The sequence below is a fragment of the Eucalyptus grandis genome, chromosome 3, assembly GCF_016545825.1.
Source record: "Eucalyptus grandis isolate ANBG69807.140 chromosome 3, ASM1654582v1, whole genome shotgun sequence".
NCBI lineage: Eukaryota > Viridiplantae > Streptophyta > Magnoliopsida > Myrtales > Myrtaceae > Eucalyptus > Eucalyptus grandis.
Genome location: NC_052614.1, coordinates 46,728,300 through 46,754,349, shown reverse-complemented (window position 1 = coordinate 46,754,349; position 26,050 = coordinate 46,728,300). Strand labels below are relative to the sequence as shown.

The following is a 26,050-nucleotide window of genomic DNA, read 5'->3' as shown; positions in this document are numbered from 1 at the left end:
ACGACCTTACCAAGCACACTAACGTGACAGCTACAAGTCCCGAACAACAACAGCTATTGCCAGATAATGGTCAATACAGAGGAGGAGAAATGGAGATGGTCTGTCATGCAAAGTCCAAGTTCAGTGCATCCGTGAACCCAGCTCCGAAAACCGTGCCATGCTTCGAATTGTGCATCCTCCGTTTACATGCGACTGCGCATGAGCTCATAATCAGATGGCTGATTACCGGGAGCCCAGATGTCCGCAGCTTCCTACATTTGCATACTCTTCTTCAGTGATCATCAATCTGCGACAGAGTCATTATGCATCCCGTTCCAGTCACTAGTTTCGCTTTCTTTCCAATCAAAACTTCTCCAGGCAACCAGTGTAACTTCTCGAGTGTCGATTTAGTGTGAGCAATAACTATCATACAGCAAGTGAAAACTTCTTGAAGGATCAGATGGCCAATTACCAGAGGCTGGATGTCTGCGACTTCCTACATTTGCATACTCTTCTTCGGTGATCATCAGTCTGGCAAAGGTCATTATGCATCCTGTTCTGGTCACGAGTTTCTCTTTGTTTCTAAGCAAAACTTCTCCAAGCAACCGGTGTCAACTTCTTGAATGTTGATTCAGCATGCCCAATAACTATCATAGAGCAAGTGAAAGCTCCCCATAGGATCATTTTCAGTCCATCTTGAGACGTTGTTTTGCCTGTGATAACAATGAGCCCTTGAAAACAATGTGCTGAGAAAGTTCTGTAATCCATTAGGTCTTCAAAAAAGTAGCAAGTGAAAGCTCCCCATAGGATCATTTTCAGTCCATCTTGAGACATTGTTTTGCCTGTGATAACAATGAGCCCTTGAAAACAATGTGCTGAGAAAGTTCTGTAATCCATTAGGTCTTCAAAAAGGTAGCAAGCCATAACATGGCAAAACGGAAAAGAGGAAGCTATTCACTATGAAGCCAATTAGTCAAAAAGACATTGTTGAATGTTGATTCTGCATGCCCAATAACTATCATAGAGCAAGTGAAAGCTCCCCATAGGATCATTTTCAGCCCATTTTGAGACATTGTTTTGCCTGTGATAACAATGAGCCCTTGAAAACAATGTGCTGAGAAAGTTCTGTAATCCATTAGGTCTTCAAAAAAGTAGCAAGCCATAATACGGAAAAGAGGAAGCTATTCACTATGAAGCCAATTAGTCAAAAAGACAACTACATATACTTAAACCTGTGCACGGTGAAGGGACCCTACCAATCCTAGGAGCTGTGAGGGCATAGAAAAAGAAAACGGTAGCAGGGAAAGGGCTAGTGCCAGAACTATCTGCACTATCATGGTTGAAGTCTGGACGATCGAATGAATTTGAGCATAAGAAAGAACATCTAAAAAGTGCACAAATAATTGACAGTCATGTATATACTTCATCTTGATAACATCAAAGAAATATATAACATATGATTCATATCCAAAGTCAATTACACAATTAGCCCACGATCCCATTGAGTCGATCATTATGAAGCCTGAACCTGTCTCAATTAATACTCCAACTCGAACATTCAAACTTGACAAGAATGAACTACACTGACATATACAATTTTAAAGAGACTTAAGAAACATCTTACATACATAAACCGAATGAACAGAACCTCAATTTTATTTCCATTGCAGAGAACAAAGACCACAACAAAAATGAATAATAGCAAGTAAAACAGTCATCAAAAACTGCTGCAGGAACACGAGCTTGCATGATATTATACTATCATATACTGAGAAAAAGTTTTAAAAGAATACTCAGCTCATGTGCATAGAGCAGATGTCCCAAATAGCACAACTAACCCGAATTCGACAGTCAGCTTAAGAGTATTTCTGAGGGCATAAATAGCAAAGAAGGGCCATAATGTTACAAACCACTTCCCCATAGCAATATTGGTAATCCACAGTAATAGGAGTCTTTCTCCAAGGGATCATTTCAAGACATCCCAGCCCTTAAGGAATCATGGCACACAGCAGGTACGAATCTTCCTTGGCTGAAATTGGTTTATAATTGTGTCAATTGGTCACACATAGTTCCGCTCCGATCCACTGGTCAACAAATGCGAAATCAATGCATTCTTTGACATGTGTGGAAGCTGAGGAATTTGTTCTACCCATGGCTTGGTCCTCCACTAGGTATTGCCCTAATTTCAACCTACTCATGGTTAGCTCACCGAGTTTGGGACTAAAATCACTGACTTAACAACCATTCACTTTCACTGCAGCTCTGTTTACCAATCACAACTTGCAGGCTCATTCTGCATACAGGTTTTCACATCTTGTAAATGCAGGTGCTTTTACCCTTTCACTCACGGTCACCATCAGTGACTAAGTAGTATTTCACCTTGCAGGGTAGTCCCATCCTAAGACATAGCTAAGGAGTAACATTGGAGAAAGTTATCCTACCAATGACGCTATAATATACACAGATAATGCACAAACCTGGGGAAGTTACATGCTTCAAGCTCTGAAATTATGACATAACAATATCAAGAAGATATAATATAGAAGAACACTATACACAGCCATGCTTCTATAAAAGACTTCATGGACTACAGAACCAAAGCATACACAGAACATATAATTTGCAGGGAATTCTGTAAGGAGTGAGAGAGTCTTTATAATATTCGTAAAGTTCATAAAAAGAAAAATATATGGCTCAATATAAATAAACTACTTGCATTTCATGGTTAGGTACAATGTTCGTCAACGAGACAATCTGATTGTAAACATCAAAAGAATTCCACAGTAAGAGAATCTCAACATCAACAAACAACTAAATCATCTATGGCGAACCATGATTTATAATAAAACACCCAGACTGGCCAAAGACAACTCATCAAGGGTGCTCAAGTTTCAGATCCTTCCAGAACTAATTCCTATTAAGCGGGAGGGATCTGCAAGAATACGTCTCTTTGAAGTCACTTTTACTCGAAGACGTAAAAATCGATGCATAAACATCCTTTGTAGCATTACGGGGGACTATATCTGTCGCCTTAAACCTCTTCGCTCCATCAGAAGGCACACCATTCACTCCACGTCCACCATTTTTCAGTTTCCCATTTTCATCAACTTTAACAGAGGCTTTCTCAACAGCCTTTACCTCAATGCCGCGTTTAGCACCAGTTAACTGAGTAATTTCTTCTCCACCAGCAACCACCTCCCCATTCTTCACCTTCTTCGCCTTCTTATCTCGCAATTTTGCCCTCTCCTCCTCCAATCTCTCCCTCAGGACCGCCACCTCCTCCTCGCTCCCATTGATCACAATCTTATCCAATTCACTGAACTCCTCATGACACACCAAACAAGACGACGACTTCACCTCCTTCAACGCCTTGGCGCTCATCACATGGCCGCAGGTCCTCAATGCGAAAAACTTGTACATCCCATTAAACTCGAGACCGGCAATCGGGCACTGATACCGCGCGCCCGCGCCCCCGCTGACATCATCCTCCAGGCCCGGAATCTCCGTGAGCTTAATGTTGACCATATCCTTGAGACCCTTTATGTACCCGAACTCCCGGGGCAATTTCTTGCCCAGAAGAGCCTCCACCAGAGCCTGCTTATTGAAGATATTCCCCAACTTGTCCACCACGCAGGGTTCCCTCAAGGGCTCGCTGGACAAGGCGCAATTCACCCACTTCGAGATCCTCTGCTCGTTCGGGTCCGCCTTGTCGGGCTTCTTCTCCGCGTACATGTTCAAGTAGCAGTCCCGCGACTCCGCCCCCGTCGCGCCGCCATCGCCGCCGCCGCCCCGGAGCCTGCACCGCAGTACCAGGGTCGAGAGCGGCGAGACCCCGGAACCCACGATTGGGGTCGAATCGTCGAGGGCCTTCCCATCGAGGGTGAAGTAGAGATCGGGCGGCGAGTCGGCGGCGGGGAAGAGGGAGCGCTTGAGGTGGCGGAGGGTGTCGGACGGCGCCGGGGCTAGGGTTAGGGTTCGAGTGGGGATCGGAGGTCGTGCGATTGAAGGAAGATTTGGAAGGGTTTCTCGGATTCGAGCTGCATCTTCGAAGATCCTTTCGGCTGCAAATCGAAGGGAAGCTCTCGGATTGAAGAAGGAGAAGGAGAAGGAGAAGGAGAAGGAGAAGGAGGAGGATCGAGCTTCGTTGCAGGAATTCCTGATCGCTCACCGCCTTCGTCGAGCAGGGATTTTCAGTTCGCCTTCGATTTGACCGATTATAGAGCGGATAAATGCAGACGGAACGATGGGCAATCAGATGGGCCGGGGAGGGCGGCGGATCCATGGGCTTTCCGCAGGAGGCCCAACATCGATCTCTGGACTTTATCCCTAAGTTTCAAGCCCAGGCCCAGGCCCAAGCCCATCTCAAGTGTTGCGAATTATCTGATGATTCCCCCGCCCCGGGGGGGATTAGTGGAAGTCGGGATGGAATGTCATGCGGCTGGCGCATGCAACGACCTCACGGTTGTTATCGGCGTTCATAGCGCATCCAGCATTGACAATAGTGGAAAGAAGGGGTTCGTTAAGTGGTTAAGTGCATGGTTTGGATTCGATAGATAACATGTTGGCCTTGAAAATATGCTCACCACCTTATGAGCGGAGTCTTACTCGATGCACGTGGACAGTGCGGTTTGCATGTATCTATAAATATAAGTTGAGCCACGAAATTCGAATGCATCACGTAAAATACTATGGATTACGGAGCAAGAGGACGTGTATTCCGAATTGGTCTTTTGCCTTTGACTGCAGGGGTGCTCAGGTAACTACTAAAAGATGCTGCTTCTATGCTATGAGCACTCGTGCTGAGCAATGTCCGCCCTGTCCTAAGTAATTTGGACGCGGGACCAGGATCTTGGGCAAAATCCCAAAGCGCGAGAACGGAAAGCTACCCTTGCCATTCGATAAAGACACCATCCCTAATCTTGGTTTATCTTAATGCAGGTTTCGTAGATTCCACAAAAGCAAGCTACATGGGTCATGCTATAAATCTCCAGCCTTTAATGTCCGTTTAGACAGATGTCTCTCTCTCTCTCTCTCTCTCTCTCTCGTGAATGGACAAGACAGGGACAGCAGGAAGAGAGGGGAAGAAACTGGTGGGCGTAGTGAATTTGACAGAAGGGAATCGTGCTCCACGAAAACCACGGATGGGGTGGGGTCGTGGGCTTTTCTGGCTATAATCGATAAGTGGTCCATTCTGCTGTCAAGAACATCCCCACAGCATCGCTCACGGCCACGGCTTGTGGCTCCAAGGAGAGAAACTGCAGCCAGACCCGTATGTCAAAAACAGCATGTGTGGACACAAAAGCTTCTTTGACTTCACTCGGTTAGGGGTGATTGGTCTAGAGTGGGTAGGTTCAAATTTGGATCCTATATCCGACACTGTTATAACCGGTTCCCGTTTTTTGGATTATATACCCAACCCTATTTATATTGAATACTATACCCGACCCACTCTATTTTTCCGATTTGGTTCCACAGTCAACTCTATTTCCACTAGAACTTGTTTTGCAATTTCTTGATATTCTATACGACTTCGAATTTTATATTAATACACGAAAAAATAACATAATCCTCAAACATTAAGCACTTGTAATAAATAAATACACGAACTTTTTGACTAAATGAAATATTAAGGATCCACAGGGCTAATTATAATAAATAAAATCATAAGACAAAGAATTAGCAACAAACATGGGTCTAATATTAGTCTTATTCCCACAATTATTACATGAAGCTACTTATTTATGTAAGCATAATTCCTACAAAAGAGGAATTAGGCGAGCCAATCCACATGATACACAAGAATTTGGTGGCGACGAACACCGTCCGTCTAGTGGACGGTGCAAGAGGAATCGACGAGGGAGGGAAACAAGTGAGGAAGAGGAACAATGAAGGAGGAGTGCTGTGTGTGTTTAAGAGAGCCAAGAGGAAAAACGTTGTAGGAGTAAGAATAGAAATAAGAGGAAAAAATAGGATTTTAGACCTATATTACAAAACCAGTTCCAAAATCAGTTCGGGAACCGGTTCCTGGGTGGGTAATCAATCGGACCCGATTTTTGGACTCGTTTAAACCGGTTCCGAATTTTGAGAACCGGTTCTCAAACTGGTTTCAATGAGAACCGGTTGTTGATACTGTTTTCCGGATGGACTGGTCTGGTTCCCAGGCACACCCCTAACTCGAGTTAAGTAGCCTCACCAAACATTAGGTGATTTGTGTCAACATGTTAAGGCTGCACTACTAGTTAGTTAATCTTGATGAACCATTATTTAACATGCCAGTGCCCATGCATCCAATACCCCTACTTGTTTCCCTCTATATATTTGTCTTCCTCAAGAGAAGGGAATACCTTTGAAGTGTTTTTCTACGTCCTGAAGTCTCAAGATCTAGATTGAACTAAAAATAAAGCCTTTTAAGGATATGTTAAAGTACATCCTAAAAAATGGCATGTATGTTCATGAAAGCTCCTTCCAAGTACCCTCGAGCTGAAGTAGCTGCGGAGCTTTTCTCACTGAAAATTTCTAACAACCCCCAGCCGGATCTGTGCTGCTTCTGGCGCGGAGCTACTCTTCCTTTTCTCTATTTTGACCCTTTATCTGGTCCTCAAGACGTGATTAAGCTGCCTATAATGTTCTATGCAACACGTGAGGAGATTAGAAAAGGGTGTGAGAAAATATGCACTTCTAGGTGGGAAAACGGTAGATATCGGTGACATTTATTGACTATAATTGATAGGAGAGCGCCCGTTACCCTCCAACCAACCCCTTTGAAAGAGAGGACATCGAGAGTACATAATAGCGATATGCATTAAAGATTACCAACATGAAGAATTAAGACATTAACAACATAAGAAAAAAAGAAGAAGCATGACAATTAGAAAAAGAAAAAGAAAGGCCTTTCATTGAAAAAAAAATAGGAGTCAAATTCATTAAATTGAGAATGGAATGTTTAAAAATTTATGTTAGTATTTTCGTTGAGATTAATATTAACATAGAAAAGTATAAAATGAAAAGTGGGGAAGAATCTAAAAGAATAAATTAATATAATTAGAGCAAAATATACATGACGAATTTAAATTCACTGACTACAAGAAAAGATCGCATTGAGAAATGGAAAGAGAAGGGAGTTGGCCATGTAATTAAAATCGTGAAAGTCAACTTGAATTTCGTGATGAAACAAGCATAATTATTGTTATTTTGGTAACTTAGGGAACCCCGTGAGGGAGCGATTGCAAGACTCATCACCACGGTACTTCAGGTAAGAATCCCTAATGACATCTTTGGGATTTGAATTTCTCCCCTTCGTGAGGGGGAGAGAGCTCAAGCAAGCTGCGCCGCTGAGGGCGGTGGTAACAAACTTGACATGTTAGAGAAAATTAATAAAATTATTGGAAAGCATCGAACATAAACTTTTTTTTTTTTTTTGGATCCATCAAATGTTTGGTTAATACCACCAAAAAAAAAAAAATCTTATATTGATATATCCATGCTGCATTTGCCCAAAACAAATTTTTGTGTTTTAAAAAAAATCCCAAACTAGTATAATGTCCCACATTTACTTCAACTAATTTTCATGAAAAAATTTCAAACCGATAATACACATATACTTCATTTATCCTAAACTAATTTTTTTTATCACAAAAAATTTAAGGTTTTAGCAAAATTTTGAAACTTGAGAGAGCTCTTAGGAAAAAACTTAGCATATTTCTTAATCTAAAATTTTGGTGATTTTGGATTTTTGTGACTTAAAAACTAATTTTGGGTAAACATGGAACTAATGTACCAATTTATGGTTTTTTACGATAGGAAAAGGAGTTGAGGATAAATGTGGTACGAGTGTATCGGTTTGGAATTTTAGTGGCAAAAAAAGTAATTTTGGATAAATCGAGAACATATATATCATTTGAGATTTTTGGTTATATTAGCTCTTAAATAATTTAACAAACCAAGTTATATTAATGAAGCATGACGTCAATTTATGTTTTTCTTTGGTTTAACAACCAATTATCAAATAGTGCACAAAATCATACATGAGAAAATTGTCCAAAGAGCCTTAAACCTATTATACTTTGATCAATTCAGTCTTAAATATTTTAATTGTGTTAATTCAATCCTAAATTTTTTCATGCTTTATCAATTAAGTCAATTGGGCTAATTTTAGTGGAAAACGCTAGATGTCGTAGCCTAGTTAGTGATGATCATGCTATATGGCGTATAGTCACTGACTTGCACAACTTTGCAAAAAAAAAAAAAAAATCGACTTTTTTTTCTTTTTATGTTTTCTTCTTTCCTTTTTCCTGGTGGTTGGAGAGGGCTAGACAAGGATACTTGCCATTAGCAGCGATCATGCTATATGGCGTATAGGCACTAGCATGCACAAATTTGATTTTTTTTTTTTTTTGAATTTTTTTCCTTTTTATGTTTTCCTCTTTCCTTCTTGCTGGTGGTTGGAGAGGGCTAGACAAGGGGACCTGCCATAAGCGGCGATCATGCTATATGGCGTATAGGCACTAACATGCACAACTTTGCAAATTTATTTTTTAGAATTTTTTTCCTTTTTATGTTTTCTTCTTTCCCTCTTGGTGGTGGTTGGAGAGGGCTAGACAAGGAGACCTGCCATTAGCAATGGCTGGAGAGGGCTTGATGAGGCAAGGTGACCCTCACCCAGAGCTGATGAGGGTTGATCGGCAACTCTGGCTAGCACTCAATAAAAAACTTGTAAAGAAAAGAAAAACCAAAATTTATAAAAAAAAAAAAATTTAAAAAATTAAAAATGTTTACATCAACGTTGATCATGTCATGTATAATGGTTAGTGTCTACGTCATTTTAGTTAAATTTGACCGGATTGACTCAATTGGCAAAACATGAAAATGTTTATTATAAATTGACATAATTGAATAATTTATGACTGAATTAACTAAAATGCAATAAATTTACTTTATGGACCACAATTTTCCTAATCATATCGAGATCATCTTTTATCATATGATATTATAAATTCACACATCCTGACTCTAATATGCAAGATAAATAAATTTTTAAGGTAACGTTAAATGGCAATATTCATATGTTTTCAATAACCTCAAGGTACTTAACATCATATAAAATTTTCTCGACCAACAAAAGAAAACATCGCATAAACTTCGATTAAATCTCTAAGGTTAAAGAGAGAGATCAATTCATAAAGTAAAATGAAAACTCATACGGCCATACCGGACATTCCATTATTTCTTCTCCCTCCCTTACCTTGTTTTAGGACGGCGCTAAGTCCACCTCAGCTTTGGCTATGTACACAATTGGGGAATTAGAATGATAAAAAGACCGATAGTTCGATCATTTTTGTTATTCTAATAAGTATGGAGCCAAAGTTGGTGTCATTTAGTGCTTCCCGTTCTATTACCACAAAGGAAAACCAAAGTATATTTCGTCAATATAAAAAATAAAAATTACACAAACAGTCTTATTCACTGCTGATTTGAATGTTATAACTATGCACACACTCAAATTAATATTGTATGAAATTGTTCAAGTAAAATAAAGAAAAAAAATACGTTGACAACATATTACATAATCACCCTATCACGATCAAGTCAAGATCACTTACAAAATCAAGTCGAGGCCACAATGGTATTGTTGGTACATGGGATGTGCGGCTGAAAATTCGATGGAATGTCTCCATTAAATTATAGTGACAACGATGGCCTGCACCTTGATAGAGCATTATATTCTTACAGATAGAAATAGTGACAACAAGAGAGCGAATCCACTGCAAGCTCATAAATTGCCGGAGTAGGAAGTCCTTTTCGAAATTTTCCCCTCTTGCACTCGCCCTGCTAATAAATTTTTTTGACAGGACTCAGCACAAGGGTAGATTGATTTGGTATAAACTTTTTCCACATATGATGTAACACAACAAACTACATTCGAAAGTTCGTTTAGTGATTTGTAACTTATTTATGGCACTAGAATTTCACAAAATGAGTAATATCGCATTCGGTCAATTCGGTACTAGAAACTTATTGGCATTTGAGCCTTCCTTCTCCTTTCAAGATTTAGGAAAAATTCCAAATAAGGACATGAAATGGATATTATTTCAAATAAGGCTTGATGTGGTTATGGTTATCTCAAATAAAGGCTTAGTCTCATCGCCCGACAAAATATTCTAGCCGATCAAGAGTATTTTTGTCCAAACACATTTTTAATTTGAATTTTAGTTAAGTTAGTTTAAAAACAAAATAAAAAAGACAAAATTTTTATTAAAGCAAAAATATAGGTCGCTCCATCACCAATGGGGCAGTACTGACAGCCGATAGGGTTGCTTGCCCTCATCTCGGTCTTGGCAAGGGTCGTCCACCCTTGTGTAGATCCGACAACCCTTGACTCGTCCTCACTAGACCTACGTGAGGGCTGTTGGCCATTGTCATTGCCCCCACCGATGATGGAGCAGCAGCCACAGGCGGGAGGGAGCCATCTCTCCCTTGTGTTTCTTTATATAAACATACATACATATGTATGTATGTATGTAATTTTTAGTTTTTTTAGTTTTTTTTTCAATGAAAGAAGAAAGAAGAAAGAAAAAAATTTGAAAGACGAAATTGTCCTCCACTTGATGGCGAGGTCAAGCCATTTTTTTGAGACTAATATAGCCACTTCATGCCTTTATTTGAGAAAATGAGGGCACTTTGGATTCTTATTAGAAATAATGTCCACTTTAGGCTCTTTTTTGAAATTTTCCTAAGACCTATCCAAAAGAAAATAAGATATTTCTTGGTTGTGAATATCATAATAGCATGAATCACTCTGTGGATATCTTTGCTTCATTATAAATTAATTAGAACTAGATTCAATCAACTGGTATGTGTATATATCCATATAGGGGATCTCCAATCAAGATGATATATGACTTGCGATCAAAAGAAAAGTCTATATATTTTATTTTCTATATATTTTATTCAGTTATTTATTTAAATTTAAACCAATGATTGGTTATTGAAGTAGATAGCAACAACAATTTCATTTGACATGCGTAGTGTTGATTTTCCAGTGAATTCACATGTTTCTTTCATGGAAATTCTTTGTAGTGAGTAATAAAACTGGTTATCCTCTATATGAAAAGTCTTATGTAGGCAATTCATACCATTTATATATAATGTCTTGATCAAAGATTTCAATTCTTCCGTATCTGGATAGTAGCCAATTGTTTCGTGTTAATAAGATCAAATCATGGATGGCTGGTAAGTATGATGGTCCTAAAAATGATTTTGCATGCATTTTCGTGTGCATCTCGCGAGTGGTTTAAAAAAGACTTCATAAATTAACGTAATTTACAAGTGTGATTCTGGCTGTATCTACATCCTTTTAGTTATTGGTTATTTCTTGCGTTGGGATCAAATTGGTTGGGACCAAATTGGTTATTCGCTAGTCAAAGCAGTAACACATGTACCGAAAGCTATTTTTGTAACAGGATCCCTTCAATAGAGTTATTACATGGAAGTACTTGTGTAGGACAATTCACTATAGTTATTACATGGAAGTACTGTGTATGACAATTCACGTGAACTCATTTTTACAATTTACAAACTTCTGTATTGCCTCTTCTTGCCCTCATGTTTATGTTAATGGATTCAACTAATGATAGATAAGCAAGTATACATGGTCCTTTACAGAGATTATAGATCACATATATTTGTAACCAGTCATTTCTTCCTTAAGGGTAAAAAATAGTGCTTCATTGCTACAAATATGGATTATTGAAAAGAATAAGACATGTATATGGATATTTCCCTTCCATTATACAAGGATGAATTTTTTATTTGATACCAATAATTGGTGCGAATTCTTTCGAGATAAAATGGATTTTTAATGTGCATGATTCGAACTATTAATTAGGCCTGCAGATAGATAATATGCGTTTTTATTGCCACATTGAAATTCACAACCAAATGATTGCACAGTTGGGGGATTATGGACATTAGGTATGGGACATTCCCCATTCCTTCTTCACGAAGTATGGATAAGACAAAATAAATATTATTTCAGAAATATTCAATGATGCCCATAATTTTTTCAGAAGAAATTATCGCTCGAATTTGTTTCATACTTCTTTTGTCCCTTTTTCTGTGTCATGGGCATGCCAAGATATTTCCAAAGCTTCGAACAAGACCAGCAAATGAGGGGGGAAAAAAAGAAAAAAAAGAAAGAAAAGGACAGCATGTTGGCATTTTGAATGATTTACGTTTGTATATAAATGGAATTTTTTTATTCCACACTAAGTTTGGTGTGCTCCTATAAATTTGGTCTGTGATGGTGTGCGCATATGAGTTTGGTGTGCACATGTTTAAGGAGTCATGCGTGCATTTTAAAAGTTATTTTGAGAAATGGGATCTTCTGAGTCACAATCAAAATTTACATTAAATACAAACACGAAATTTAATTCAATGACATCGAAATGGTTTAACATATAAAAAAATGGTAGTAGAGTGGCCAAGACGAATGCAAAACCATTCCTTATTGCCACGAGAACGGGTCTTGAATTAACAAAAAAAGAAAAAAAGGAAAAGAAATTTGACCTAAGTTCCTGCTTTTGGACCAAGGATGTGCTCCGAGGATCGGTGCAACACAGACAAAAACTCAGGTCCGTCTCCAAATCCCACAATTTTTAAATGCAATCTATTTATTATCATTTTTTTATAATTCCGGTCATATGGGAGATGCGAGAGGATCTTCTTTTTCGGCCATTAACAAAAGTAGGTATCTCACGGCAGCTGTTTCGTTTGCTAAGCTGTAGAAAAGAAGGCTATGAAAGTGTCGTCGCATCAATTACATAGCACGTGTGTTGACGCTCGATCATCCAATTAATTCAGTTAGAAATTCATTTATCGGGTTTTTTTTTTTTTAAATTCTTTTTGCTAGTAACTAGTGAAAGAATTGTTCAGCAAAAAGAAAAGGAAAGGAAAATGACGTTGATAGTCCCTAAATCTTGGCCCACCGCGAAGTTTTGGGCATGCATGTTTTTATTCCTCGTTTCTGTTTCTGAACATTTTTTTTGTTTTTTTTGTTTCTGAGAATAAAAAAGAACATAAACGCGTTTGGTTGCGTTTCTGTTTTTTTTTTGTTTTTTTGTTTCCGGAACAAAAAAAACTTACTTCTAGAATCCAGAAACACTTCTTGAAGGCCTAAAATGAACAAAAAAACATATGTTCTTTCTTCTTCTTCTTTTTTCTTTGGCCGGTCGCCGGCCTCGCCATGGCCGGCGACCGGCCGTTGAGGGCCGGCGACGCCGTCGAGGTCGGCCTCGCCGGCCCAGGGCGAGGCCGAGCTCGCCGCCACCGGCGACACTTGGCCTCGTCGGAACTGGCGGAGCTCAGCTCGCCCGAGCGGGCCAAGCCTCGCCCAACGACGGCAAGGCTCGGCCTCGCCGGGCCGGCGAGCCTCGGCTGTAATGCAGGCTAGGCTCTTGGCCCCGTCGGCTAGTCGCGGAGGCGGCGGCCGGCCAAAAGAAGAAAAAAAAAAAAAAAGAGAAAGGAAAAAATGAAAAATAAAATAAAAATATTAAAAAATTACAAGAAACAAAAAGAATATAAAATCTAACAAACGTGTTTCTATTCATTTTTTATTCCCGGAACAAGTTTCCAAACGCGTGTTTCGATAAAAAATTATTTAGAACATAAACACTTTTTTATTTACGTTAGGAACAAAAAAGAACAAAAGTGTTTCCATGCAACCCTTTAATTTTTTTTTTTATGGGAACCTTAAATTATTTCTGTATGTTTAATGTAATCTTTCAAGTTTTTGACTATATTGGATTCTCCAATGTAAATAAAAGAGTTAATATCATGAAAAAATTCAAATTGTTACATATGTAATAGATTTATCTTAAATTAATTTTTTGATCACGAAAAACTCAAATTGATATACATATAATAAATTTAAACCACAAACTAGTATTTTATAATAAATTTATCATCCGTCAGTTTCTATTAAATTATATCAATATCACGAAAAATCATAAATTAGTATATTTATAATAAACATACGTTAAAATTATAATTTAACAATTTAAAGATAAAATTGAATGGAAACTAAATGAGGATAAATATGTGGCAAATGTATTTTGAGATAAATTTATTATAAGCGTATCGATTTAAAATTATCGGTGGTATTAATGCAAAAAAAGAAGGAAAAAGAAACAGAATTTGGTTGACTTCCCGACAAAAAGTGGAATAAGATTTATTTTCAACGGTGGAGGCCGCGGGAAGAACGAGGCTGTAAGAAACTTCCCGTTTCCTTGGGGAAAGGGGGAGGGGGATCTTCATGGAATATCCCAAAAGGAAAGAAAAAAACACGAAAGAAAGAAAGGCTTAAAAGTCCTGTGGAAGAAAACGAAACGTAAAAAAGCCAAGCAATGCCATGCGCAGATGAATGAAGGAGACGCATCTAACGCTCTCCCAGCCTAACCTGGCACGCTTTGAACCACCACCCCACCAACTGCAAAACCAAACGTGGCTCACCTTTCCCCTATTTATACCCGCAGAAGAGTCATCACTTCATTCCCCATCACTCCCTCCTTTCCTCTCCAGACCTTCACTTCACCACACAATCCTCTCCCTCTCTCTCTCTCTCTCTCTCTCTCTGGGGTAGGGAAGTGGGAGTAGGTGTGTGGCCTTGTCCGTGGAGTGTGTGCCGAGTGAAGAGGCCTTGAGTGGCACGGAGAGACGAGAGAGCTGCTGCAATGGCGGGGACCGGGGTGTTTGGGGAGATCTTGGATGGGGAAGTGTACAAGTACTACTCCGACGGGGAGTGGAGGAAGTCGGCCTCCGGCAAGAGCGTCAACATCGTCAACCCCACGACCCGCAAGACCCAGTACAAAGTCCAAGGTACCATGCTCGCTCCCCCTCGTTCGGTAACAAGTACAGAAACTTCGGTTTAAGTCCTGCGCGTTATGATGTGGAAGCTCCCTGTTCCATCCGCTGTGGTGCATTGGGAAAGCGCTAGGATCGTGGGGATTGTGGGGTCTCTTTGTTTCCCATCGAGTTTTTAGTCGTTAGTAGAGCGCGAATTTACTTAAAAAAGGTACTCTGGCCTGTGACAAAGCCGCCGGTTCTACCTAAGAACTGACGTAGTTAGCCCGGTTCCAGGGTAGAATTGGCGGGTTTCGATCCTCAAACAGGAAGCTAATCCGAACCTGGTTGGCAGTTAAGTTTCTTTCTCGGAATTGGCATCGAACTGAGCAGCGAGGCCGGTTTCTGGGTTGAAACCCGACCATTGTTCATACCAACCTAAATCTAAGGCATAGAGCTTGCATTTCTTGGTAGTACTCCTGCCGAATTGATTCTAAAAAGGGTTACTTTACTGAACTTGGACCACCGATCACCCCTAACTAAACTTGAAACGGAGCTTGCATTTCTTGGAAGTACTTCAGAATCGATTCTAAAAGGGGTTACTTTACTTAAGAGATCGGTGTTTAATTAATTGCTTGCAATTGAAAGGGTGAGAGCTTGACTTGATTATGTGGTCTTGTGATGTGAATTGGCTTTTGTGATGGTGTGTTTGTACAGCTTGTACACAAGAGGAGGTGAACAAGGTGATGGATATAGCCAAGAGCGCACAGAAGGCCTGGGCAAAGACTCCGCTCTGGAAGCGGGCCGAGCTCCTTCACAAGGCTGCCGCGCTCCTCAAGGAGCACAAGTCTCCCATCGCGGAGTGCCTTGTGAAGGAAATTGCCAAACCAGCCAAAGATTCGGTCACTGAGGTATACAGAGAAAGAGAATGTCTCATACATTAATCCTGCTTTTTTGCGATGAGACTAACTGGATTTATGCCATTTTTTTTATGTAATCAAGGTTGTGAGATCTGGTGATCTGATCTCATATTGCGCTGAGGAAGGAGTTAGAATCCTGGGACAGGGGTCGTTCCTGGTCTCCGACAGTTTTCCTGGAAACGAGAGGACCAAGTACTGCCTCACTTCTAAGGTAAAATTTCTCTTGGTTATATGCCATTTACTTGATCAAGTGCACTCCATTACTCAGTGAAAAGTGATAAAAGTTTGGTAAGGTCCACCTATAAAATTTGTACCAAAAGAAAGAAAGGGTCCATCTATTTATTATTAGCTCGCAACCGGCGCTGCTTCTTGCATTAGTTTCCCTAGTATCACAAATAGAGATCCCAATATTAGGGGAAGTCACATTTTTAAACAAACATTTCTGTGTGGCCATTTACTTGATCAAGTGCCCTCCATTACTCAGTGGAAAGTGATAAAGTTTGGTAAGGTCCACCTATAAAATTTTTACCAAAAGAAAGAAAGGGTCCACCTATTTATTATTAGCTTGCAACCGGCGCCGCTTCTTGCATTAGTTTCCTTAGTATCACAAATAGAGATCCCAATATTAGGTGAAGTCACATTTTTAAACAAACATTTCTGTGTGGCCTTCTTTTAGCCTAAATATTTTGTTAGGTTATTTAGTAGCAGGCTAACAATGTGTATCAAATTTATGTTAATCGTCATCTTTCAGCCGGAAATGTATGATGTGAATGTAGAGCAAATGGGAAAAAAAATATGGAACAATGATGAGAGTAACGGACAAAACAATCTAGAGGTAATGCCAGACTTGAACAGATGACCTATGCCCCAGTTCCATATTAGATAGCAGTTGTCCAGAAAACTTAAGTTGTGAAAAGAACCTAAACAGGCACTGCAAAGATGAATTTGGCCATTGAATCTCTGAAGTATATGATACTCAGGAGAAAAAATGAACATGAATTGTCTTATTAGCCCAACATGAAGGGCGAACATAGCAGCAGGAGCAACATCGTTGCCTTTTTGCATTCCCTTTTTGACTGGTAGAGGAAGATCAGCAGAAATTTTAGGCCATCCAATCCATGTGCTTCCGTATCTTAGATCTGCTACCGTCCATGTCTGTGTGTGGGTGTGGGCACGGGAGAGAGAGAGAGAGAGAGAGAGAGAAGATGTTTGGCTTCTAATGGTCGAAATGATTTGTGACGTGCTTCAAATGTTTTTGTTTTGAACTGCAGATTCCACTTGGCGTAGTGTTAGCCATTCCACCATTTAACTACCCAGTTAACCTGGCTGTCTCAAAGATTGGCCCTGCTCTGATTGCTGGAAACTCTCTTGTTCTAAAGCCTCCCACCCAGGTATGTTCTTGCCATCAAGTTACTTTCACTAATTATTAACTAAAGAAGCTCTAATTATGGTGGATACTCAGTTTTCATGCTATTGGCCGAGCCTATTGTAGCCCATTCAGTCTTGTGCATGTTCTCATTTGTGAGTTTGTGTCTCAGTGTGTAGTGTTATGCGTGCGTGTGGAGTAGAAACTTTTGCATACTATAGGCCTTGCGTTTACTCTTCTGAGCCTCCCATTAAAATTTGCGTTTCTTTTTTCTTCTGTTAGATCCTGATCAATTTGGCTATCCTGAAAACTGTACATAACTCCTTGTAGGGTGCTGTATCTTGCCTTCACATGGTGCACTGCTTTCACTTAGCTGGTTTTCCCAAAGGTCTCATCAGCTGCGTCACCGGAAAAGGCTCTGAAATCGGTGACTTTCTCACTATGCATCCGGGGGTGAACTGCATAAGGTAATTCTTGTGGCCATCTTCTCGGTATTCATGATCTCTTTGCCTCTTGCAAGGTTTGTGATTACTAACATGAATTGCCTTGTCCTATTCAGCTTCACTGGCGGAGACACTGGAGTTGCCATTTCAAAGAAGGCCGGCATGATTCCACTTCAGATGGAGTTGGGTGGCAAAGATGCTTGCATTGTGCTTGAAGATGCCGACATCGACTTGGCAGCTGCCAACATTGTGAAAGGAGGCTTTTCTTACAGGTGACCCAAGTGATCTGCAAGCATTCATAACTTCCTTCATAGTTATACTCTTTCCCTTAAGGCCACCAAAATTGACGGTTGCTCACATCACCCGCAAAATCTGTTACCCGCTGCGGACACTAACCCGTATTCATACTCTCCTTGTCCACAACAGCGGTCAAAGATGCACAGCGGTGAAAGTCGTCCTGGTGATGGACTCCGTTGCGGACACTTTGGTTCAAAAGGTGAATGCCAAAGTGGCGAAACTAACCGTGGGGCCGCCCGAGGACAACCGTGACATAACACCGGTCGTCTCAGAATCGTCTGCCAACTTCATCGAGGGGCTGGTGATGGACGCCAAGGAGAAGGGCGCAACCTTCTGCCAGCCATACAAGAGAGAAGGCAACCTCATGTGGCCAGTGCTGTTGGATAACGTCAGGCCCGACATGAGGATCGCGTGGGAGGAGCCATTCGGGCCAATCTTGCCAGTCATCAGGATCAACTCTGTCGAAGAAGGGATTAACCATTGCAATGCCAGCAATTTCGGTCTCCAGGTATGATTTAATCTGGTATCTGCGACAATCCCTTGCACTCTTGTCAAATTATAAGCAGCCACAGGATAACGAATTAAAATCAAATCAAGAAAAGAAGTACGTACACAGCATTACTTGTGTGTCGAGGTACCCGCTTGTCGACATGCACACAAATTCTATCACTAAGCTACCTATCTAAATGTGTTACTAGTTACACTTATGGTTTCCACGAAATCCCAAAAGCCACAGTTGGATGAAATCAGAGGAGCATCCTGTTGGAGACATCATCATGTCTTCTTATAGATAACAGTCAACAAAATTTCTTTCTTCCCAGTAGTAATAAAATGCCTTAAAAATTGCAGGGTTGTGTCTTCACGCGCGACATCAACAAGGCAATGTTGATCAGCGACGCAATGGAGACCGGTTCAGTTCAAATTAACTCTGCCCCGGCTCGAGGGCCAGACCATTTCCCTTTCCAGGTAAACTTGAAAATCATAAGCATCTTATAAGATTTCTATCACATTGTAAATACCATATCAATTTTTTTTTCTGCAAGCACAGAAGAAATGACTGCTGAAATGCTTGATGGTGCAGGGTTTGAAGGACAGTGGAATAGGTTCACAGGGAGTCACAAACAGCATCAATATGATGACGAAGGTCAAGAGCACCGTCATCAATCTGCCTACCCCTTCTTACACCATGGGCTAAAAAACTTAGTAATAAAGCGTAGATAATGACTAGTTTTAGAGAGTACGTCGCTATGAAAATAGCTCCAATTCGATTCCGTTCTCGAAGTTCTTTTGCATCAACCTCCCCCATATGTTGGGACGAAATAAGGCACATATATGTATGAGTGTATTTTGATGAGTGGCCTGGTGAGTATGTTATTGGACAATGTCCACTAAGAAATATGAATTAAGACTTCCCTTACTGCAAATGTTTCAAGTTGTTGCATGTACCTATTTACGGAATCATGAGGTTTTATATGTTTCTATCTTAAAAGAGAGGTTCGATGTATGTGTTGCTCGGGTTAAAGTCGATCACGATCTGGCATTGTCCTTGAGGTCATGTGTCTTGTCTAGTGAGGGAGGTGATAATGTGTGGATTGATTTCTAGCATGAAAGATTTCTTTGGTTATGTTAGTGGAAAATCAGCCATTATACCAGATGTTGCGAGCATTTCAAAGATACAGGAGGAAGATTGTGAAAATGGGACGTGGATGAAAGTAGAATTTGGGGAGTTCAAGCCTTCTGGAATGTTTTTCACGGTGAAGAGTTTCGTGGAGGTAATCCAGTAGATGAGGAAGAAGACATGGAAATGGGAATCGTTCCCTTCGAGCCCACTGGCCAGGCGTCTGCCTCTTCTGGGCAGGGATCCTTTGGGGCCCAGGAAACAGGCGTAGGCTTTAAAGAAACTAACAAAAGCTTGGATCCAGAAAGGGGAAGGATCCTTTGGGTCCTGAGAAAAAGGCTTCTGAATAAAACAACTTGGGAACCACAAGGAACAAACAGTGATTTGAGCCTTATGGTGTTGGAACATCAGGAGAATTCCCTGGGGCCTGGATGGCTCGACACTTACTGAAACTCCAATCTCGTTGGAGTTAATACTCATAGATGGGATGAGGTGGCTGGCCCGAAACAGCCGCCACGGCATTCGTTAGTCTGATAGGTTGAGAACTGTCAAGGGCTGGGCGATCTCTTGAGAATTCAAGAACTTGAGAACCTCATGGTTCAGCTTGGGCCCAGTGTTCTTTTTCTGATTGAAACAAAATTTCTGGATGATTGCTATTCGATGGATCTTGAAAATAAAGGGTATGTTTTTACCGGATCAAATAATAAAGATGGAGTTGCAAATGCACTGGAACAGATCGATTGGAGAACTCGTTCAAGTTTGGGCTAGCCGTGCAATTCACCCAGATCACAACCCTCTACTATCACCATTGTCAGTTGAACGCACAGGGGGGACGAGGATTTCGCTTTGAAGCTATTTAGCAAGATGATGAGGGATGTTCTGGCATTGTTGACATAGAATGGACTTCAGCTTCAGATCCCAGTAATGGTCCAGGAAAGTCTTCCTAGCTTTATCTGCTGGGAGCAGGTGAATGCGAAATGGAGCAGTTTCAGCAGCAGAATGGAGCAGTTTCAGCAGCAGTTTAACTAACGTGGGAAACAGCACGTCAGGCCCCTTTGATCAAGACAGACAGAAAGCTGCCAAGGCCAGAATCGATCAATTATGGTGACCGCAGAACAACATTAAGCACCAAAGATCCCATGTTTGCTAATTGAAAGCAGGTGATTGGAACATTACATACTTCATAAAAGGAACAGAATTCTTGACAATTGCGATTACTCTGGTCCCGGAAGTCGCTTCCTTGGAGATAATATTTCAATTTAGACCGATTAGCTCATGCAATCTTCTTGCAAAGTAATTTGCTGAAGTGTTGACAGATCATTGGCAGCCCATGATGTCCCAGTTGATTATAACATTGTAAAGTACTTTCGTGCTGGGGAGACAGATTCAAGACGACAGCTTTTTGTTATAGGAAGCTCTCTGCCAGATGAGAATGAGGTTACGAAAAAGGAAACTCCGTGTGATGGTGAAACTGGACGTGTAGAAAGCTCACGAGTCGTGTTGAATGGGATTAGACTTGCTTGCGGATGGTTCCATCCTTTTCAGGTTTTGGGCTGAGCAGATTCCTGTATTTTAGGGACAGAACCCATAAATTGAGGGCTTGACCGATTGTTGAAGCGCACGTTATGAAGTTCAATAGAAGACGGAGGACCGAAGCTGGTCTAAATGATCTTGTAGCCAAGAAAAAGGGCAGGCCTAAATGATCCTGTGGTCAAATCTCATGGAAATGTCGGTGGCATTTGATACCGCGAATCTAATTGGGTTTAACGCTAGGATAAATTATAGGTAAAGGTTCTCTTTTAATCCTAGGATAATCCATTAACTTCAATTGAGTACTTTGAACTTTTAATTTGTCATATCAAGTTACTGAATTTGTATAATGTTCTAATTTAATACTCGACTCCAATTTAAAATAATCAGAGTTGGGATGTCCATTGGAACTGACAAGAGTATGATGTGGAAGAACTTTTGGTATTAGGAATGGTTAACGAATGTATGCGATTAAATCTTAAAAGTGAAAAGCTATAACCAAAAACCTTAAAGCAAAGAGAACTTTTAACAGAAACATTGCACTTGAATTTTCTAGTTTGGATTCTCACCGACTATACCATATATTTTAATCTTCCAGTAGTTAGAACCGGAGCTAAAGATGCTTGATTAGAAAAGTCAACCAACCTCAAAATCTTGATTAAACAAATTAAAAATCTAAAGAACGCGATCGAAAAGATACACAGGAGCTTGTCTGAACCTCGCTACCCTTTCCTCAAGAAGGGATTTACATCGTCTTTTCTGATTGGTGTTAGAAAACAAATTTGGGTAGGATTCCAACGATTCGCATTTCCTTGTGTTGAGAGCTTCTCAATCTCTTACAGAAGCCTGCAGCCACACCACACAAAGGAAATAAAAATGAGGGAAAAAAAATTGTCCACAACAATTATGGCAACTTACCCACTAGTCGTGGATTTTCGCCTAAACCATATTCTGAAGTGCTATTATGGAAAATTCCGACCTTTTTCTAGATACTCTTAATCTATACGAATTCACTCCACATGAACCGTTAGATCATATTGACCTCACATAATAGATAATTAGATAGGCAGTTAACTTCCCTATCCAATTTGACCTGGTCTCCTCCCCCAAAACAAACCCAATTAGCAGTTATAATCAGATCCCCTGTAATATTCCCCCTTTTTTTTTTCCTTTTTCCCATAACCTTTTCTCCATAAAATTCAATATAAATTTTTTTTAAAAATTCAGGTTCGCTCGTCCGCTTCACGCGCTGTGGACAACTAGCACACTCAAAATCAACTCAAATGCATAAAAGGGAAAGCACACGCACACAACCCCCAGAAAAAAACTGAAACGCCAACATCATCTCTCTTTCAGATTCACTTCCCCAGATCACTCCAACCACTAAATCCAAACAACACAGAAGTAGAAGAAGAAGAAGAAGAAGAAGAAGAAGAAGAAGAAGAAGAAGACCTCTCTCTCTCTCTCTCTCTCACATCCATTCCCTTCTCTTTCTCTCTCTTCCTCTTCCTCCTCCTTCTCCTTCTCCTTCTTCCAACATGCAGCCCTGCAGCAGAGAGATGCAGACCCTCAGCTCCCTGCTGAACCCTCAGCAGGTCTCCCTCCACGACCTCCAGGGCAGCAACGGCAGCCACCCCCACCACGGCCAGATCCAGGCCGGCGGCGGCGGCGGCGGCGCCGGCCACCACCACTTCGACCCCTCCTCCTCCTCCGGCGACGACTTCCTCGACCACATGTTCTCCGGGATCCCCTCCTGGGCCGACCACCTCGGCACCGGCGGTGACCCCGCCGCGGCCCACCACCTCCCCATGGGCCAGAACGGCGACGTCACCGTCGACCTGTCGGAGGACGTCGGCTTCCACGGCCTGGACGAGGCCACGGTCCTGGCCGCGAAGCTGAGGCAGCACCAGATCGGCGGCGGCGGCGGCGGCGGAGGCGGCGGAGGGGGCGCTCAGGCCGCGGCCGCGGCCGCCAAGGCGATGATGCTGCAGCAGATGTTGATGGCCGGAGGCGACGGGTCGCCGTCGTCTTCCCATTTCAAGTCTGCGAATCTGGTAAAACTTTTCGGGATGCCATTTTTGCTTTTGTTGTTTTGAAATTTTTTTAGAGTGTTAGTGCGGGTCAAATTTCAAGTGCTCTGTAATCCATTCAAAAAAGTTTGAATTTTTTAATAAGAAAAAGCACGATGGTTCGAATGTTTCATAGAAGTTGAAATTAACAGTGAAGTGGGTGGGTTTTGATCGCAGGGAGGCGACAGCTCAGTTCAAGCTCTGTTCAATGGCTTCGCCGGATCTCTGCATGGCAATGGCCAAACTTCGAACCATTCACAGCATTTTTCTCTACCTCAGGCATTTCCCCCTTTTCTTTACGTTATCTTTTTCCCCCACTTGGTTTTTTCCTCTTCTTTTTGGGGGCATAACTTTCTGACAATCTGTTCTGGGAAATCATCACAGGGGGGATCAATGCAAGCGTCACCGAATTTCAGCGCTCAGGCGGCGGCGGCGGCGGCGAGCGGGTCGGGCGGCACCGCGGGCACTGCGGCCGCGCCGGGCCAGCCGAGGCAGAGAGTGAGGGCGAGGAGAGGCCAAGCCACCGATCCTCACAGTATTGCTGAAAGAGTGCGCTCCAACTAATCCAATTTGTTCTTGCGAAAAAGACATGATTTTTATTTTTTTGGGGGCCTGCTCAAAATTTTTTTTTTTCCCCACATTTATTTTTTAAAATAATTTCTGGGTTTTGTACTTATCGAGTTCCTAAAATTGGAATTGTGTGGTGGTGGGGTTGCAGCTGAGGAGAGAGAGGATAGCGGAGAGAATGAAGGCGCTGCAGGAGCTGGTTCCCAATGCCAACAAGGTGCAAGAAGCTTCATTTAATTCCACTGCCTGTTGCATTTATTGTCTTCTGATGTTTCCCCATTTTTATATGATGTTTTAAAAATACCCTAAATCATTTGTTTATTCGGTTTGCTCATTACCATGAAGATTCCCCTTCTTTCCTCAGTTCCCATCTGGGAACTCTGTAACCGCTAGTCAGAGAGGCTCTGCTCTGGCCATGAATTGTGTTCAGTTCAGTTATTCCATTTCGAAGAAGATCAGTTTTTCATTATGGGGGAAATTCTAACCTTTTCTTGTTTTGTCTTGGGGGTGTTCCCGATGGGGCGGTGCTGGTCTTGGGGAATGACAGACGGACAAGGCATCAATGCTGGATGAGATTATCGACTATGTGAAATTCCTGCAGCTTCAAGTCAAGGTTCTCTCTCTCTCTCTCTCTGTCGCATTAAAAAAAGGGAATGATTCCCTTCGTTGACATTGTTGTTAGGGACATAATCAATACCGTGAATTGAATATTAGTAGCCAAGAGCCACTCCATCTCCGTATGGCGTATGAGCTTATGAAGAACATGGATGAGCTGCTGATTTTTCTCTCTCTGTGTGTTTCGTTTTGGCACAGGTGCTGAGTATGAGCAGGCTGGGCGGTGCGGCTGCCGTTGCCCCTCTCGTTGCCGATATGTCCTCTGAGGTACCACCAAAACACGGGCTACTCATACTCCAATAGAAAAAACTAATTCAAAAGTACCCCCGAAATTCCTCAATCAACACAAGACGACAAAACCAAAGCAGCACGCGTGCCTCCTTTTTCAGATTCCACTCTCTCGCTGTCTCTCTCTCTCTCTCTCTCTCGATGGGAAATTATAGAAAAATCGCTCTCGACCCACTTTCCGACTTACCTCTTTTCCCCACTTCCCTGTCCCCTCCCTTGTCCTCTTTTTGGTGAATTCTGTATGCGTTTTGAGATATAATTATGAGAGATTGAATCGGGGTCTCTTCCTTGTCTTATCTGCAGGGAGGCGGTGGCGGCGACGGTTCTCAGGCGAACGGCAGCGGGCGGAGCAGCTCCAACGGCGGCGCCTCCGGGGACAGCCTGACGGTTTCGGAGCACCAGGTGGCGAAGCTCATGGAGGAGGACATGGGGTCGGCGATGCAGTACCTGCAGGGGAAGGGCCTCTGCCTCATGCCCATCTCCCTCGCCACCGCCATCTCCACCGCCACCTGCCAGTCCCGCATCCCCCTCCCTCCCCCTCCGCCCACCACCACCACCACCACCACCAGGGCCCCGGCGACGGCCCCACCTCCCCGAGCGTGTCCGCCCTGACCGTCCAGTCCGCCGCGCTGGCCGGCGGCGCGGCCGCCGGAGGAGGCGTCGACGCCAAGGACGCGGCCTCCATCTCCAAGCCCTGATCCGGAGGGTGGGATCCCGACGCGTGGCGCTGACCGTTGACTGCCTCCGGGTCTTTTTCGTAATTTCGTCTTCGTTTTTTCTCTCCCTTTGACCAGCGGAAGAAAAGGTGGGGCCCGAGGAAAAAGTGGGGGAGACGTGGGCTGGACGGGGTTTTCTTTTCCGTGTGCGGAAGTCTACGAAAATAAGGTGGTCCTGCATTTTGGTTGCTTTTGCGACGCCGTATTTGGGTAGACTTTTGGCCCAAAAAGAAAAGCTAACTTCATCAGAAATCGAAAAGCAAAATACTACATGGAGGAGAACCATATCCCGAGGAAATTCCCTTTTTTTGGGATTAGTTTCCTCTTTTTTATCGTTATTTTTTTTTTGTATTGTTTTTTCCTTCTCTTTTCGGTTGTAATATCTCTTTACGTTAATTAATTAATCTCACTTTCTAGTATTCTATTGAGGCAATTATTGGGAGATAATTCCGAAATTACGTGCATTATTGTCTCTCTGTGTCTCCCCCCCACCCCCTCGAAAAGGTGCGACCGTATGATTTTTAATTGGGATTGTGATTATATATATTTATATTTATACATATCGAATTTAATATCTCAAGGCCTTTTCCAAAAGGGGATCCAAATTCAATTTGGGATGAGATCAAACGAGTCGGCCAATGCTTGAGGAGGATTTGGTCTAGCTACTCTTTACCGAATCTCCTTCCTTAGCATCCAATTGTTACCACAAAAGTGATTGTTAGTATTCTTGAGAATATAACATCCATGAGCTCAAGTATCTTATCGGGGGATCCCTTTCTTCTTTTTATTACAAATTGTAGGCCATCG

General features: G+C 41.9%; 3 protein-coding genes across 3 annotated transcripts; 2 read left to right on the top strand and 1 right to left on the bottom strand.

Moving 5' to 3' along the window:
- Positions 1 to 2,669: 2,669 nt before the first annotated feature.
- On the bottom strand, positions 2,670 to 4,340 carry LOC104437557 (replication termination factor 2). The gene is made up of 2 exons (XM_039309666.1): positions 4,217 to 4,340; positions 2,670 to 4,142 (listed from the first exon to the last, which is right to left on the bottom strand). The coding sequence occupies exons 1-2, from the start codon at positions 4,338 to 4,340 to the stop codon at positions 2,887 to 2,889; spliced, it is 1,380 nt and encodes a 459-aa protein (XP_039165600.1). The 3' UTR covers positions 2,670 to 2,886.
- Positions 4,341 to 14,523: 10,183 nt separating this feature from the next.
- On the top strand, positions 14,524 to 19,344 carry LOC104437556 (NADP-dependent glyceraldehyde-3-phosphate dehydrogenase). Its single transcript, XM_010050527.3, has 9 exons — positions 14,524 to 14,850; positions 15,532 to 15,725; positions 15,817 to 15,945; positions 17,006 to 17,125; positions 17,431 to 17,567; positions 17,660 to 17,815; positions 17,970 to 18,348; positions 18,690 to 18,806; positions 18,922 to 19,344. Exons 1-9 carry the CDS (start codon positions 14,706 to 14,708, stop codon positions 19,033 to 19,035), a joined length of 1,491 nt encoding a protein of 496 aa, XP_010048829.2. The 5' UTR covers positions 14,524 to 14,705; the 3' UTR covers positions 19,036 to 19,344.
- A 2,948-nt stretch (positions 19,345 to 22,292) lies between these two features.
- LOC104437555 (bHLH transcription factor RHL1) lies at positions 22,293 to 25,701 on the top strand. Its single transcript, XM_010050526.3, has 7 exons — positions 22,293 to 23,042; positions 23,235 to 23,336; positions 23,442 to 23,606; positions 23,776 to 23,841; positions 24,172 to 24,237; positions 24,438 to 24,506; positions 24,831 to 25,701. Exons 1-7 carry the CDS (start codon positions 22,527 to 22,529, stop codon positions 25,137 to 25,139), a joined length of 1,293 nt encoding a protein of 430 aa, XP_010048828.2. The 5' UTR covers positions 22,293 to 22,526; the 3' UTR covers positions 25,140 to 25,701.
- The last annotated feature ends 349 nt before the right edge of the window (positions 25,702 to 26,050 follow it).